This window comes from Eriocheir sinensis, chromosome 5 (genome assembly GCF_024679095.1).
Source record: "Eriocheir sinensis breed Jianghai 21 chromosome 5, ASM2467909v1, whole genome shotgun sequence".
NCBI lineage: Eukaryota > Metazoa > Arthropoda > Malacostraca > Decapoda > Varunidae > Eriocheir > Eriocheir sinensis.
This window is the reverse complement of record NC_066513.1, coordinates 10,179,062-10,196,505: the sequence shown is the minus strand read 5'-3', so window position 1 is coordinate 10,196,505 and position 17,444 is coordinate 10,179,062. Positions and strand designations below refer to the sequence as shown.

Genomic DNA, 17,444 nt, shown 5'->3' with positions numbered 1-17,444 from the left:
AAACTTTCGAAAGCCACACTGTTGATCATTTAACAATTTTTTTGACTAAAAAAAAGTAGCCTTTTATTTACCATTCGTTCCATGACCTTACATAAGCACTCCGCTAAAGCAATAGGACGAAACAAACTGGGATCCGTAAGGCGGCCAGAACTCTTCGGTATCGGTATGACGTGAGTAGTTACAAATGTACGGAAGTGGGGGTTGCCTCAGCGGGGGGGTCTCGGAAGTGGGGGTTTTGGGGTCGGCGGGGGGTTACGGAAGAGGGGGTATCTGGAACCCCCCCCTTCCCTACCCCCCCCAATCTTTCACTTTTTCACATGCCCTACCCCCCCATCCCCCCCCATCCCCCCCACCCCCTCTCGGGCTACCGTACGGAAGCGGGGGGGGTGACGGGAGTGGGGGTGCCCAGCGGGGGTGACGGAAGAGAGGGTACTTGAAGAGTTAAGATAAGATCGTGGGCTCGAATGACCCCAAGATTATAATCACGGAAAAAGGTAAAAGACATTAGGTTAATGACCAGGCTGGAATATGTCCCGCGCACCTGTTCCCGGCGTCTTATCTTTCTTTCCCTCCCTCTTCCCATAGGCGCGCATACACACACACACACACACACACACACACACACACACACACACACACACACACACACAAGATAAGATCGAGGGCTCGAATAACCCGAAGATTATAATCACAGAAAAGGTTAAAGACATTAGGTTAATGACCAGGCTGGAATATGTCCCGCGCACCTGTTCCCGGCGTCTTATCTTTCTTTCCCTCCCTCTTCCCATAGGCGCGCATACACACACACACACACACGCACACACACACACGAGACACCGAAGGAACAACACGACGGCCGCTCCGCTCCTGCCCCACTCCCTGTGCCGCGATCAGCTGGTCGCCTGTTGTTGTGTTTACATGGGGTCTGGAAGGGATGTAAGTGTCGGTTCCCGTCTCCAATAGTGAATTCCAGAAAGATGAGCAGAGAGGAGGAGCAGTTAACGTGGTCAACACCGTTACGAGGTGCAGAAGGAAGGTACGGTAGCAGTGATGAAGAAATTGAACAAAATAGGGCATTCTCTGGCTTCGCCAGCCGAGAGACAACCATTTATAAACGAATGTTGATGCTGGAAAGAAAACTGGATAAGTGGATTGATATGATAAAGAGCAGAGAGATCGAGGAATCCCAAAATAGGGAATTCCGTAGAGACCTGAAAGCTAGGGTTCGTGGATTGGAGGAACGGGAGATGCAACTGATCAAAGAGAATGAAGAGTTGAAGGGAAAAGTGGCAGAATATGAAAAGTTGATGAAAGATGGACTGGGGGAGGTTATAAAGGAAAATGAAAGTTTAAAGAAATTAGTCACCCAGGAGGAGAGAAGAGTCAGGGAGGAGGTATTGGGTGAAATGAAGACCTGGAAAGTGGAGAGTGAGAAAGCAAACGTGAATCTTAGAGAGGTAATTGAGCAACAAATGAAAGAAGATAAGGAAGATGTAAAAAAGGAAGTGGTTAAGGTAATAAAGAAAAATGAAGAACTAGTCAGGGAAGTTGCAGACAAGAAGAAGAGTGTGATAGTATTTGGTTTGAAGGAAAAGACGATCACATATAAGCCAAAAGGAGATAAAGAGGAATTGAAATCAATTAAGGACCTACTAAAAAAATTAAATGATGACGAGCGACAAAGTATTGAGGAAGAGGTGGAGGAAATCCACAGGATGGGTCCATACACAGAAGGAAAAACCAGGCCAATAAAAATAAAGTTAAGATCACAGAAGGCGGCTGAGGATATTTTGTACAGAACAACTAAATTAAGGGAAACGGAAGATTGCAAGGATATATACATAAAGAAAAATAGAAATGAAGAAGAAAGAAGGAAATGGAACGAACTACTAGCAGAGGCGAAGGAGAAGAATTATGAAAGATCTGTGGAAGAAAAGGAGATATTTTTTTGGAGAATAGTAGGGGACCGAGTCAGAAAGTGGTACACAAGAGAGAGGATAAAGAAGAACGAAAGTTAGAAAAGATAGATAAGAGTAAATGTTTAAGAGTGATGTATACACATGTAGATGGATTAATAACTAGTAAATTGGAACGGCAAGATTTCATAAAGGAGAAAGAACCAATGATCGTATGGTTAACGGAAACCAAACTGAACGAAGCTATTAAATTAGAGATTAATAAAAACTATGATATATGGAGGAAAGATAGAATGGGCAAAGGGGGAGGTGGAGTGATGATAATGACAAAAAAAGAGTTAGCAGTGAAAGCGGTAGAATACGGAGAAGGTAAAGCTGAAATTGCGAAAGTAAATGTGGAAACCAAAAACAAGGAAAGGTTGACAATTGTAACCGCATATGTACCACCTAGAACAAACTCATGGTGTAAGGAAGAGCACGACACTATGATCAATGACACTATATGGAGTTTAAGCAAAATGCTTAAGGAAAACAAAAAAGTTATGCTAGTTGGTGACTTCAATTGTAAAGAGATTGACTGGGAGATATTCGAGATCAATAGTGGAGATAACGCATGGGGAGATAGATTCCTAAGATTGATGATGAAAAATCTTATGATACAAAGAGTGAATGAACATACAAGATATAGAAGTGACGATGAACCGGCAAGACTGGACCTAGTGCTAACAAAAGGAATATACATCAAGGATGAACTAAGGTATGGATGTCCACTGGGCAAGAGTGATCATGTAACCATAGAAATTGATACAGAAGTGGAGGTTACTAAAGAGGATGAATCTTACAAATCAAACAGGCTAAACTATACTAAGACAGACATGGAAAATCTTGGGAAGTTTTACGAGAAAGTGGAATGGGATGAGTTACTGAGAAAAAATAAAGTACAAGAAAAGTATGATGTCTTTATGGAAGCCTATAACACCGGTGTCAAAAAATATGTACCCGTATACAGACCCAAAGTTAAGGGTAGGAAGCACTGGTTTAATGCCAAATGTGCAAACGCAAAAGAAAAAAGGGACAAAGCATGGAAAAGATTAAAAAGAAGGAAGAATTAAAGAAACAAAGAAGACTTCAGAATGGCGAGAAATGAATATGTGAAAATAAGGAAAGAAGAAGAAAAAGGATATGAGAAGGATATTGTGGAAAAATGCAAAGAACAGCCTAAGTTGTTTTACAGATTTATAAATGGGAAGACTAAACCGAAAGAAACAATAGAAAGACTGAGAGACGGGAAGGTGGAAGTCAATGACCCTAAAGGTATGGCAGAGTTATTAAATAGAAAATTCCAGCAAGTCTTTACCAAAGAAACAATCTTTATTGAGCCACAAGATAATAAAATAGAAGTTCATATGGAAGAGATTATGGTAAACAAAGAAGAGATCTATAAATTACTGGGAGAACTAGAAGAGGGAAAAGCAGTAGGACCGGATGTAGTCTCTGGGTATATTTTAAAAAAATGTAAGAGATGAATTAATTGTTCCAATATACGACATCATAAGATGCTCAGTAGCAACAGGTACGGTGCCCAATGAGTGGAGAAGGGCTGAAGTGGTCCCCATATATAAAAGTGGAAGGAAAGATGAACCTTCAAACTACAGACCCATATCCCTGACAAGTGTTTTGTGCAAAATATGTGAGAAAATAATAAAGAAACAGTGGACTAAATCTCTAGAAGAGCATAAGTTAATTACCAGCAAACAATATGGATTTCAAAAGGGCCGATCATGTGTTACAAACTTACTCAGTTTTTACTCGAGTGACAGAACACAGGGAAGGGATGGATGGGTTGATTGTATTTATCTAGATTTAAAAAAGGCCTTCGACAAAGTTCCACATACAAGACTATTATGGAAACTGGAAAATAAAGGAGGATTGAAAGGAAATATGAAAAAATGGATGGCAAGCTACCTAATGGGAAGGGAGATGAGAACTGTGGTCAAGGACATAAAATCAGAATGGAGAAATGTAGAAAGCGGAGTAGCACAGGGTTCAGTATTAGCACCGATAATCTTCCTGGTATATGTAAATGACATGGCTGAAGGAGTTAATAGCTACATAAACCTATTTGCTGACGACGCTAAATTACAAAAACATATAAGAAACAAAGAAGATTGTGAAATATTGCAAGAAGACCTATACAAAATTTGGAAATGGAGTATGGATTGGGAGATGGAATTTAATGTGAAAAAATGTCATGTTGGATTGGGAGATGGAATTTAATGTGAAAAAATGTCATGTTATGGAAATGGGTAAAAGTGAAACAAGACCAATCTGGATATACAAAATGGGAAATGGTGAAACATTAAAAAAAGTGCACGAAGAGAGAGATCTGGGAGTAGTGATGAGGGATGATAATCAACCAGAGAGTCATATAAATCGGATCTTTAGAGACACATATAACTTGGTGAGAAATATTGGAGTAGCATTTAACTACATGGACAAGGACATGATGAGAAGGCTAATCACTACCATGATTAGACCAAAATTACAATATGCAGAGGTAGTGTGGTCCCCCCATAAGAAGAAGCATATAAAGAAACTAGAAAGAATACAGAGGATGGCATCAAAAATGGTCCCAGAGTTGGAGGGATTAATATACGAGGAAAGATTAAAGGAAATGAACTTAACAAAACTGGAACAAAGAAGAGAAAGGGGAGACCTAATCCAAATTTATAAATTACTAAACAAAATAGATGAAGTAGATAATGAAGAACTGCTACTAACAGAAGGAAACATAAGCAGAAATACAAGAGGAGACAGTAAAAAATTGAGAAAGGGTAGATGCTTGAGAGACACAAAGAAGTATAGCTTCCCGCAAAGAAATGTAGAGGTTTGGAACAGTCTGAGCGAGGATATAGTATCAGCGAGGAGTGTGCAAAGCTTTAAAGATAAGTTGGATAAATGCAGATACGGAGACGGGACCACACGAGCATAATGCCCAGGCCCTGTAAAACTACAACTAGGTAAATACAACTAGGTAAACACACACACACACACGCACACACACATCTGGTCATACGAGATAAAATCGCGGAAAAAATGGATCGATGACATCTCCATGTATCTGAGGCCACGCCTATTGAAGTCTTAATGATTCAAGTCATTACAATAAATCTCAGGTTATTAAGGACTGACCCGAGGAACACACATGCATGCGCACACTCGCACACGCATACACATACACACGCGCACACACACACACACATACACACACACACACATACACACACGCACGCACACGCACACACGCACACACACACATCTGTTCATACGAGATAAAATCACGGAAAAAAAATGTTTCGATGGCATCTCCATGTATCTGAGGCCACGCCTTCTGGTCTTCTGAAGCCTTAATGATTCAAGTCATTACAATAAACCTCAGGTCATTAAGGACTGACCTGAGGAACACACACACACACACACACACACACACACACACACACACACACACACACACACACACACACACACACACACACACACACACACACGTACAAACGAACACACAACGCCGGGGGGTATTTATGGGCGTCAAACCAACGAGCACTTCACAGGTTCTCAAGGAGGTCTCGGGTCAAGAGGTCTCCTGTTCTTGTTTCCCGTAAACATGAGGACCCCTGTACACACCTGCATCAAATGTTCATGGTGTAATAATTACTTCCCGTTGTCCGCACTCGCAGCTCATAGAGCGACCTGCCTTCCAGAGGGCCTTGGGACTGGATCGAAAGATATATCTACTAGAAACAATGATAAGTACTTAAATGTTCGCGTTACTTTATATGACTGTCATAAAAAATCAGTAGCAGATGTGGATGACGGGAGGGGGGTAGAGAGTTGGGCAACATGTTCAATATCGACTTTAGTCTTTCTATCTTTTTTCAGAAGAGACGTCGTAGACTAGCTCTGATCGATCAGATGTCAGTTTCTCTCAACCAGGCCCTAGCGATATTGGAAGTTGTTCTCCACGGACGGGTCTCAGCTACGAAGCCAGTCAAAACCAAAGGTAGGTCAAAACCTAGTATCTTCTGAAATGCAATATTGTTAAAATGTGTTTTACAAGAGACACATTTCCCATACTGTATTTTAAGCGTCACAGTAAAATATGTGCGGGGTAGAGAGGTTCATAAAATTTCATTTATGTGTTTCATATTCCTTAAGGGCTATCTCCGAAGAAGGCGGGTCTGGTAGGCTCAGCCATTGCTCTCCTCTTCAGCGATCGGTAGTGGACGAAAACGAAAACAAGCGAATACAGGAACAAACGGTAAGTCTCTACGTTTTGTGCACACGTCTGTTCTAAGGAAAAAATTGTAATTTCACTGGTTCCCTCTAATATTATTTTACCTTTCTTCAGACACCTGCAGGAAAAAGCAAGCCCGTCGTGAGGGATTCTCCCATCCAAACAGTTCTCCACAGCCAGGGCCCAGCTATTATAACCCGGGACGGCCGGCAACAACACCCTCACCAACACCCGGTGAAATAAGCCAACATTTCAACGGGGCCTTAACAACGATCGACGTGCCCGTCCCACCAGCAGACAACGGCGACATTGCATCATATTTCAACAACAACACTGACCGTCTTCGCGAGGCAGTAGAGTCTGTATTCCAAGGCTGCCAGCAGGTTAGACCTCCTTCTTTTAAAGTGTACGTTGACATGCATCTGCGTTTAGTCAGAGAAGACCCCGACGATGGAGTTCAATATAGATATATGTATATGAGAAGTCATATGCAGGTAATTAGCTATGATGATATAGATTCATATGTACGTGAACTATCCGAATATTTTGTTAATCGGTTTGAACATGACATGTCAGACGAAGAGGGCAGTGGATTTACGTTAGATGAAATAGTTAGCGTAAAATTTTCCTTCTCTCTTATAATGCTGCACAATAGTAATGGAGAGTATGTGCCCTATCTTAAGGGTGTTCCAGGGAAAACACAAGTTCTCAACCCTTCGGGACCCACGGACTGTGTTTTCCAAGTTCTAACAGCTTATCGCTATCTAAAGTCAAGAAATGTAGTTCCATCGAGCAGACAATGGGAGAATGCTTGCTTGGGCTCTATTAATACGGGTAACATTCCAACCCCGGTATCCTGGGAAGACCTCGGTCGGCTTGAAAGATTAAACAACATAAGTATTCGCGTTTACTGTCTAGACAACGTTGAAGACAAAAAAGGCGAACTAACTCTAGTCAGAAAGGGGCTCAAAGATCAAGAAGTTGTTCATTGTCTGTTGTTGGGGAACAGACACCTAGCTCTTATCCAAGACTTTGACGCATACATGAACCTGTTTACCTGCCGACGTCGCGGGAAAAAAATGTTTTGCGATATCTGCCTGTGCGCCTGTGAGAACAAGACAACGCTTGCTGAACATGTGCTAATTTGCCCAACGATGATCACAAGACTAAGATTCCCACCCGCGGGCTCTACTGTGAAATTTATTAATCATGCTAAGGCATATGAGCCATCTTATTTAGCATTCTATGACTTTGAGAGTATTCTCGTAGAGCCTTCTTCGAATGTGTCTGGATGTGTAAAGAGAAATCACTTTGCCATAGCGTATGCTTACATTATATTTAATAGAAACGGAAAAACAGTACAAAGCGGATCCTATTGTTGAAGTAATGCTGTAAACCATTTTATTCATACAATGCAGTGTGCCTGGAAAAAGTTAAAATTTTCTACAGGCTACAATAAAATCAACATGACCGATGAAGATACGGCACGTCACAATGAGCAAACTCACTGTCTTCTCTGTAAACAGGGTTTTTTAAAAGGTAAAGGAGTAAAACATCATGACCATGAAAAATCAGGAAACAATTACATTGGAGCTTATTGTAATAGATGCAACCTCCAAATGAAAAATCACAAATTGCAGCTCACTCTCATTGCACAGAATGCTAATTACGACATGTCGTTAATCCTGCGTGAATTAACGATACCTGACTTGAAAATCAAACTAAGACCAAAACGTTCAGTTCACAAATACCATGAAGTCATCATAAATGACTTGAGATTTATTGACTCGTATGCCTTTATGTCTGGTTCACTCGCGGCTTTAGAGAACCAATTCATCAGTAATGGGAACGAACCCATATGCACACAACCGATGTTGAAAGATGTGCCAGCACCTGCGTTGCCATTACTGATCAAGGGAAAGCAGGTGTTTTGTTATGACTATTATATGGATTCGATGGAACGACTTTCCGAGACACGTCTTCCATCCCGCGAAGATTTTTTCAATTCGCTTCAAGAAGCAGAACTTTCCGAAAGTGATTATAAACATGCTCAGAATGTTTGGAAAGTAGCTGGGTGTCAGAGCCTGAAGGACTATTTGTTGCTTTTTGTAAAAGTGGATGTTGGCCTTCTATGTGATGTCTTCCTAGAGTGGCGAGGTATTTTGGAAACCCAGTGGAGGTTGGATATTGTAAATTATGTTAGCCTGCCAGGATTTGCCTATGACTCCTTTCTGCTAAAAACAGCAGGAATTAGAGGTGCTTAGTAGCCCAAACATATATCATTGCATTCAAACAAATGTGCGTGGGAGCTACGCAAGTGTTGTGCGTCGTTTTGTACGCGCCAATAACATCTACACGAACCCTCAGTTTAATCCAAAACATGATAGAAGCACTTTCCTTTCATATCTTGACTTCAACAGTCTTTATCCCACTGTAATGCAAGAGAAGTTGCCATGTGGGGATATGAGAAAACTAGATGAGACAGAAATGCAGTCGTTTTTGAGCGGGGGCTTGGTCAATCAAGCAACCGATGGCGATTTTGGATATCTCATTCTGTGCGATACTGAGGCTGTCTCACGTGAAGTCGTTGAGAAAACGGATGACCTCCCACTGATCATCAGAAGACACAATATCACCAACAGAGATATATCGTCAGTCACACGCGAATGGTATGAAGAAGAAAACCGTCCAGCACCGTGTAAGAACATAATACTGATTGGAACACATGCTGCTCAGGAGAAAATGCTATTTGCTCTGCCCTTCCTTAAACTACTTATTCGACTAGGCCTGGTTGTTAAAAAAGTGCATGCTATTTATACGTTTAAGCAAAAGCACTTTCTTGCGGACTTCATTCAGGATAACATAGAAGCCCGCAAAAGTGCTACTTGTCCTATCAAGAAAAATGCAATCAAGTGTATTTCAAACAGCATTTTTGGTCGATTCCTGATGAACGTGGCCAAATATAGTGAAGACATAGATATTGTCACCAACCGCGAAAAGTTTTTGAAGCTGGCCCGAAGTCCTTACTTTAAACGCGTTGTACCCCTCAATGATGGCCATGTAGTTGTAACTCGCCATAGGAAATATTCACGGGTGAATCATCCAAACTACATTGGCTACTACATCCTAGAGCTGCCCAAGCTGCGACTATATGATTTCTATTACAATGTGTTGAAGGCTCATTACGGAGATCGGGCGAAACTAGTGTATTGTGACACTGATTCCTTAATAACAGAAATTGAAACTCCTGATCTATTAACAGAGTACTCGCAGGAACCCTTCAAAAGCTATATAGACACAAGCAACTTTAGCCCCTCACATTCCTTGTACAGTACAGACAATAAAGGAAAGCTTGGATTTCTCAAGTCTGAAGTGGGGGAAAGAACCATCTCAGAATTTGTAGGTGTAAAACCAAAGTGCTACTCCATCCTCTTGGCAGACGGTGACCGCTTGAGTTCACCTAAGGGCGTTCCAAAGTTCATAAAGAAGAAAATTGCTCATCAGCGATACAAAGACGCCCTATTCCAGAAGCAAACATTTACCTTTGACTATCAGGGATTCACAGTGCGCAATGGACGAATGAGTACAGTAACATATCCCAAGAGAGGGATATCTGTAGTTGAGGACAAAAGATACTACATTAGCACCTTGGAGTCGCGATCTTACGGTCATCCCGATAATTCTATAGGGATAGAGGAGGAAGAGCAGGAGGAGGAGGTAGCCCAGATCATGACACTGTCAAACGAAGACAATTTGGAGGAAGGCGATGAAAGAGGCATAATAGAAGCGAGACTAGCCGAGGTAATGGGTGGGCAAGAGGTCGGTGAAATGGGAGAACTAGAAGAAGAAACCTATGAATTGTGGGGAGAACGGGATGTGCTGGCCGAGCAATATTTTCCCATGATAAAACGGGTAGAGGCGGATGATGACATGTTAATGCAAGCCGCGGAACAGGAAGAAATAAATCAAATGCTCTCATCATCCCCCCTTGAATATATGCTAGTAGATACAGACTTTTCAGAATAAATTGTAGTTGTTTATAAGATAGGGACTGGTGTGAATGTTGTATATACTGTTTATAGTGTAAGAATTTGCCTGCTATTTTTATGTTAAATATAAAATATATGTAAATATATTCTGTATATAGGACTAATGTTGGAGCCTGTGATATTATAAAATTGCACATGATGAATCTGGAATCATAATTTGACCAAATTCCAATAAACATTGAGTTTGTTTGACTTGTTTATATGTCCTTTATCAAAAAAAAAAAAAAAAAGAAACGGATGAAAAATAAAATAATTGTCTTAAAATTTATTCGATTTGTGGAAACATATGGATAAAACGCTTTTATGTTTCGATCCGGCTCATGCATAAAAGACTGCCCGCCAAATAAGGCGGCGGCGGCGGCGGCGGCAGCGGGCGCTGCGATGACAGGATGCGACAGGATTGCTCGGGGCCCGGGACGGGGCGGGGCGGGGGCAGCACGGGGTAGTGGCGGTGACGAGTGAGGACCTGTGAGTGGAGCCAGACCTCTGATTTAAGCATGGTATACAACCACCCCACCCCCCGATAAAGGAACTAGAAAATTATTTATGCTTAGAATAGCTTCATGGAATGTAATACAATTCAATATGAAAAAATCAATAAGTCAATACTTACTTTTTATGAACACGTGTTAAATGTTTGATGCCATACGGGCATTATAAACTTGCTGTAAGCGAATCTCATCACGTGTTCATCATTCCTCAAATATTCAGTCTTGGAAAACTCCATACATATTTTTTCAAGAGTTTCTCTTACACCCAAGTGTGAAACATTGTAGGCAAAGTACATGGCATAAGCCCCGCACACATCGCTTGGCGTGCTTTGAAGTCGAAATGCATTTTTATACATACTGAGCCCGGGGTAATCAATATATTTGAAATGATCAGAGTATAGTTTTGGATCGAGAGCATAACTATCTAGGAACACTGCCATGCCCGGTTCATAGTAGAGACAAATCCAGTGTCCCATTTCTCTTTTAGAATAACTTGGTAGCGTATTTACGATGCACACTATAGGTTTTCTATATCGAGGTATAGAGTTTACCTTGTCTGCCAATAACACGCCTAAAAACAAGGCTTGCTTTCCTATGTGCCCCCTCAATCCTCTTTCAATCTCCATGTTGTTCATCGCACAGCCGCTTCAAGCGCGCACATCACACTGCAGCCGTCTTTCAGAATTAACTGTTATTATACCCACTGTTTCGCCAAACAGTATCAACAGACGGTTCTCGTTTTCTCCCTTGCTTAGATTCAAGCTAAGTCTAAGCCCCCCATTCATTTCAACGGGCAAATTATCATTCAAGTTTTCAGCACGCAAATCAAATGTGCAAATCATTGCCCCCTTGCCGAAAATATCCTTTCCGATTAAATGGTCTTTGTGAAAACCAAGTGCATCCAAAGTACGATGGTAGAGCTCAGCATAGTCATGAGGGAATTTACTAGGAATATTATACATGGTTCTACCATTAACACTTAAGCTTATTTGACTTATATCGCCATGGCTCAAATACAATGGATTTAGCGTATAGTCGCCAGAATGAGCTTCCATGCTCGTTATAATAAGCAAGAGTTTTTCCGGAATAACATTACCCCACGGTTGATTATACGTTCCTGAGGCTTGGTCTTTGACTAGCACATAGGTTTTCAAGAGGGTTTTGGTAAATGTCGATTTTAAAAGATTCCCTGTGGCGAGAGACGCGTTCAAAGCATGAAGTGCATTAGGATAAGGAAACAGTCGCGTATAAAGCAGCTTGGCTGAATCTATATGCAGACGAATGTTATCGCCAGTTGGAGAATTTAGCAGCCATGCATTACTAGATAGTTCCATTCGGAGTCTAACCGAAATACCATCGAGCAAGTAACTGTCTAAAGAACTTATATCCAGAAGAAGCGGGGTACAGAGTTGTATACCGTGAGTCTTAACCCGCTTCATAATGGTCTTGTGTTGCGCGCTGGCATTGTCAAAGTATTCTGCTGTTACTTTGGAAATAAAACAGTTCTCTGGGATGGTAATATTAGCATTGGCTCCAATTGTATTCAATTTGTTGGGCGACAAAGTATTCAGCATTTTAACGTATGACGTGTACCCATAAAGTACATTATTGTCAACAGCTACATCTCCCAAAAAACACTGCACTGATTTGAATAGGCTGTGCGCGGTATTATTTGCAAATTCAACATGTTGAGCGTCTTCGAGAGGAGTAGTATTGTCTGGCTTAGTTAAGCGTAAAGAGGTGTGCAACACCAATTTCCCCAAATCAATAAAACTGCCAAGTGTTCCAGGAATGAGAAATTCTATATATCTATCGGATAATTTCATATTGAATCCAAGGTTAGTAGGTAAAACATCAGCATCATAATGGGAGGCAATCGTTGTTTCCAATAATCTCATTTTGTTGGGGCGGGGAAACAATTCACTGACACCGGCGGCATATTGCCCCAGGGGAGAACGTGGGTCCCCGACACCAACCGCGCTGGTGATGCTCGCCATACTGCTCTTAGTTCAACAACGATTACAACTCGGTAAAGATGTCCTTTTTATAACACCTTTTCCTCCCGACTCGCTTGACTTTCTTTTTCCCGCTTCCTCTAGTCAATTTCATTGCAGCTTGCTTTAAGGAATTAATTCCATGGTTTTTTATAGAGCTTCTCAAGTTGCTTCCCTGTGAAATATCATCTAGAACATTGTTTCCAAATGTTCGAGCTGAAGGCACAATGACATTTTTCACTAGGAAAGGGAAAGCTCTTTTAGCGAGTCCTGCTAAAACCGAGAATAAACTCCCGCCTCTGTGATAGCTTGGTTCATAAGAAAGTGTGACTATATCATGAATACCACTCCCTCGGGATGATATATGTTTGCCATTCGAAAACAGGGTATGATATTCTGCTACGGAAGGAGGGATGAATGTAACCCGCATGGTGGCGGCGAGGAGACTGTCTTTTCAAATGGACAACATTCCTATTAATACAGCAAAATGTACTCAAAGATTCAACGCGATCGGATATGAAGTAAACATGTAACAGGGTATCCTTCTTCGAAATGCATAGGACGACCTTTTTGATCTGCGAGTTTAATAGAAATCGAATCAATTACTTTGGATTTAAGGGACATATATATAGTAGGATGCACGCCTTTTGTTAGACCTCCGGAGAGCGAAAAGGCATCAAGAATATTTACATTTTTCCCTGCATACCTAGAGGGATTGAAAAGGTCGGTGTAAATGAGAACACACTGTACGTCACCATTTCTCAACAGAGGGGCATGACCATGTAGCGGAACAAGAACGGTTTTTTTTTTTGTTCTTCATGTGTACCCAAGGAAGAAAACACAGCATAACCTAAGTTGGGGACAAAACCGAGAACCTGGGCCAGTCGCGTATCAAAGGAAACCTTAATAAATACAACTTGTGGATGATAACCATTGTAGCAGAACAAAGTTAAATGATCATTTGTTGAGCTAAATGCAAGAACCTCTCTAGAATACGCTAGTAAATGGTAGTTGTATCCATCGACCATCTCCTTTATCAATGTCGTTATTATACCGTTAACACACATCAGCAAATACCCAGTGTCATTATACAAGATATTAGCATTAATAGCCTCTGACAGTGTGCGTCTTTCAATAGCTTCTGAATCTGGCGTTGGTCTTATACCACATTCAAGATGTATACTACACTTTGGTTCACCCGGTTTAACAATGTAATACCGACGGGGAAGCAACACGTTCAGTAGACCGACTTCATATTCCACGTCCTTGTCTAATGTTAGAGTTTGTATATTATTAGTAAAGCTAGTGCTGGAATTGGGGTAAATTTCCCCATCCGCAATGCTGGTAACATATATATGATGTGACTCCATTTAGAGCAAGCAAGACACTGGCAAAAATATTATAATTATTTCATTATATAGAGGTAGACATGACGAGATGCCAATTACATATTGAAGGTAAATCATACTAAACATCATTACATTGTTATTTATTGACATATTTTACATTTAGTGATGTACATAATTATTGGGAAATTGTCTGGAGCTATAGTTATTTAGGATCCACGTCGACTACAGCACCGTCCCGTTTTCTTTTCCATTCGTCAGCCACAGCGTCGTCCTCTGTATCCACCAGTTTCCTCTTCCTGTTTCGCTCGGGAGACACAGATAGAGTTAATTTTGTTTCAGGCTCATCGCAGGTCCACCATCTGTCCAGGATGACGCACGATATATTATGCACTTGGAGTTCAGCCGCAGCCTCTTGGAGATGCGGTTGGTAGTCAGCTTTCCACAACACGTAAAGAATTCCAGCGCTTGCAATATTGTAGGGGAAGACGACACTTGTAATGTTGCTTTTAATCACCCATTCTACCAGTTTTGTGATGGACTCTTTAAACCAGCGGAGACGGTTATCATAACTGTCTTCCTTTACCCCACGAATGAAATTTTGATCTCTTGACCTCTGAAGATATCCTTGGTTTATAGGGTTATTTTCCAGTTCGCGGCCAGGAGCATATTGGGTTATGATACACGCCACATAAGAAAGATTTTCACTCGGAAGATAGCGAATATGCAGACTACCGGGAATACCACGATCTTCCCAGCGACACCTGTTCAGTTGATAGATCGGGCTTCTTTCGCGGTAGAGATTACTGTGCGGGTATAATCCATGTAGGCGTCCAGTAAACCCCCTCTTTTCGTAGCAGGAACTGCAGTTGAGGGAAGTAACGATGATGGTCTTGTTGTTGCGGTAGATGTCATCGCCAGGAGAACCGTCTTTGTAGTTGAGCACGTAGGCGTCCGACATGGTGTCCTCTGGTATACTGGTGAGTGATGAATGGTACCGCTTCAGCTGATGGCGAGGGACGAGTAGCGAACCATCGTCCTTCTTTCCAGATTTACCCCCTAAAAAGGGGGAACGGGCCTTTGTCACTGTGGACGGCCCGTCGGAACCATCGTCCCATCTGCTCTCTCTTATAAGCCCGCTCGGGGCACCACCGTGTCCGAGCGTGTTCGTCCTCGCCTCCGGCATTTCTCTCTCCATGACGTCGCCGCTCCTTCTGTATAAGCCGCGCGTCCAACGTGGTTCAGTATCTACAATGTCCATGATTCTGTTTCTTTCTTGAATCACAATGTAGGACTGCACTAGCACATTGGAAAAGCGGATTTAATATGGAACCCATCTGTAAGTTGCCAACGATGGTTGTTTGGTGAAACCAGATCCCTGAAACTTTTGCCGCACGCGCGTATTTTTTATTTCGCTAGGTAATACACCCGTGGCGTCAATGATGTGTTTTATATCAGCAATGTCAGCAATCGTTGGTTTTTGACTTGCATTAGAGAGTAAATTCAACATGTACAGGATATTGGAGGATCGAACAGAAGACAATAGGTTGCCTCGGCTATCCTATTTTACGATGGGATTGTCTTTTATTCGTTCTAGCATCATATTGGCGTATGGCACGTCGATACTTTTAACATACAGAGGTATTAAATTACTTATTTCAGGACTGGAGGAAATCTTGTTCTCCCTAATCCCTGTGACTCTAAATTGCACGGGTGGTAGTTTTGTGGTTTTGTATACACCAGATCGCGATATTTTCTTTTTTTTTGTAAGTTTTCTTTCTTACAGAGCGAGATGACGGGTTCAATCTTGTAGGAGTGCTTGGTCTAGCACCATGGGACGACACAACAGGACCGCTGCTGCTTGTTGGCACATGTTCAGAGACTGGCATGTGATCGGGATGGGTCGACTGCGGGTTGAAACACGATTGACCGTTGACCCCCGGACTCGTGGAGTTGGCGTATTTAGGCTTAATACCCGTTAAAACACGTTCAGCGGTAGACTCGGGAAAAAGATAATACGTGCGCATTATCCAAATAATTTTCCGATCAAGGAAGCGGCAATAGGTAATATAGCAGCTAATATATTACCACCCCGTCTCGATGTCAATATAAGTCTTTTCTTATGGAGAGGAGTTTTCTTTCTAACTATTGCACGTATGTCTTCCCGATAGTTACGTAATTTCTTGATAACTTTGTTATTGAGGGTAAGGTGCTTCTTTAACAAATTGGAAAATATTTCAGACATACAGTTCAATTGTTCTCGAGCTGCTTGCTTAATAGCACGGTTTCTATCTTTTACTTTTAATTTCTTCAAAAGTAAGACAAAGTTTTTGTGTGCACTGAGGAGTGGTGTCTTTTTACGCATTTTCTACAATATCATTAGCGTTAATCCAGCTGTTGAATGAAGTAGGGTATCCCAACCACGATACAAAATACTGCTTTTTTCCTTTATTTTTTTCGTGAACGCAGTATTTTAATATCGTATGTCTCAGGCAGAGCGCTTAAGACGAGCTCTGGCGCGTAGAATATCCCCTGTATTGGTTCCCCAGACAAATCTTCTAAGAGATAAGTTCTAGGACGACTCTTGTGTTTAACTGATTTTATGCGAAAGAGCTCGTGAGTATTTTGCTGCGTGTATCCTTTATGGAATACAGAGGAACGAGCACTTCCAACAAGGCGAACTATTTCCCCAACTGCCAGTCGAGGACTGATGGAAGACGCTTCTTCTTCTTATGGGATTTACCCCCTAAATAGGGGAAACGGGCCTTTGTCTTACGACGGCCCGTCGCAGGGGGGAACCCGCCGCTGGCGTGCGGCGGGTGTAGGGACGCCTCCGCCGCCGCCACAGCCACGGGTAATAGCCGGCGAACAGCGACGGAGGCACGGGCTCTCTGGGCAGGCGCCCAGCAGACACCCGTAGCGGTACTCGTGCGAGCAGTCGACTGATCGACTTGACCGCGGAGGGGTGGCCCAAAGCGAGGATGACCCCACGGGTCCACCTCGCCTCCGTAGAAGGGCCACCCGGCTGCTCGCCCGAGGAGTGCTGTGGAAGACGCTGGTTGCTTCAGGTTTTTATACATTGCGTGGAATTGCCGTTTGATTGCAGATGGGTCTTTTAAGTTATGAATATCAATGGGAGTTTGTTTGTTCTTCAGTCCAGAATGGGGCGAGCGGTTGTAGGCATTGACCATGTTTTGCAGCTGATCAATATATCTTGAAGAATTTTGAGACGTGATGAACTTGTAGATGAGTGCTTTAAGTGTACGAATGGCCCGCTCTGCCAAGGCTGCTTTGATCTCACTTGAGTACACACTGTACAGCTTAATGCCCCGGGAACATAAATAGTTTCTTACT

The 17,444-nt window shown here is 42.1% G+C and overlaps 1 protein-coding gene across 1 annotated transcript; it reads left to right on the top strand.

Moving 5' to 3' along the window:
• The first annotated feature begins 1,071 nt into the window (after nucleotides 1–1,071).
• LOC126984249 (uncharacterized) lies at nucleotides 1,072–11,815 on the top strand. Its single transcript, XM_050837829.1, has 3 exons — nucleotides 1,072–5,976; nucleotides 6,132–6,234; nucleotides 6,325–11,815. The coding sequence occupies exon 3, from the start codon at nucleotides 8,647–8,649 to the stop codon at nucleotides 10,234–10,236; it is 1,590 nt and encodes a 529-aa protein (XP_050693786.1). The 5' UTR covers nucleotides 1,072–5,976; nucleotides 6,132–6,234; nucleotides 6,325–8,646; the 3' UTR covers nucleotides 10,237–11,815.
• Nucleotides 11,816–17,444: the final 5,629 nt, after the last annotated feature.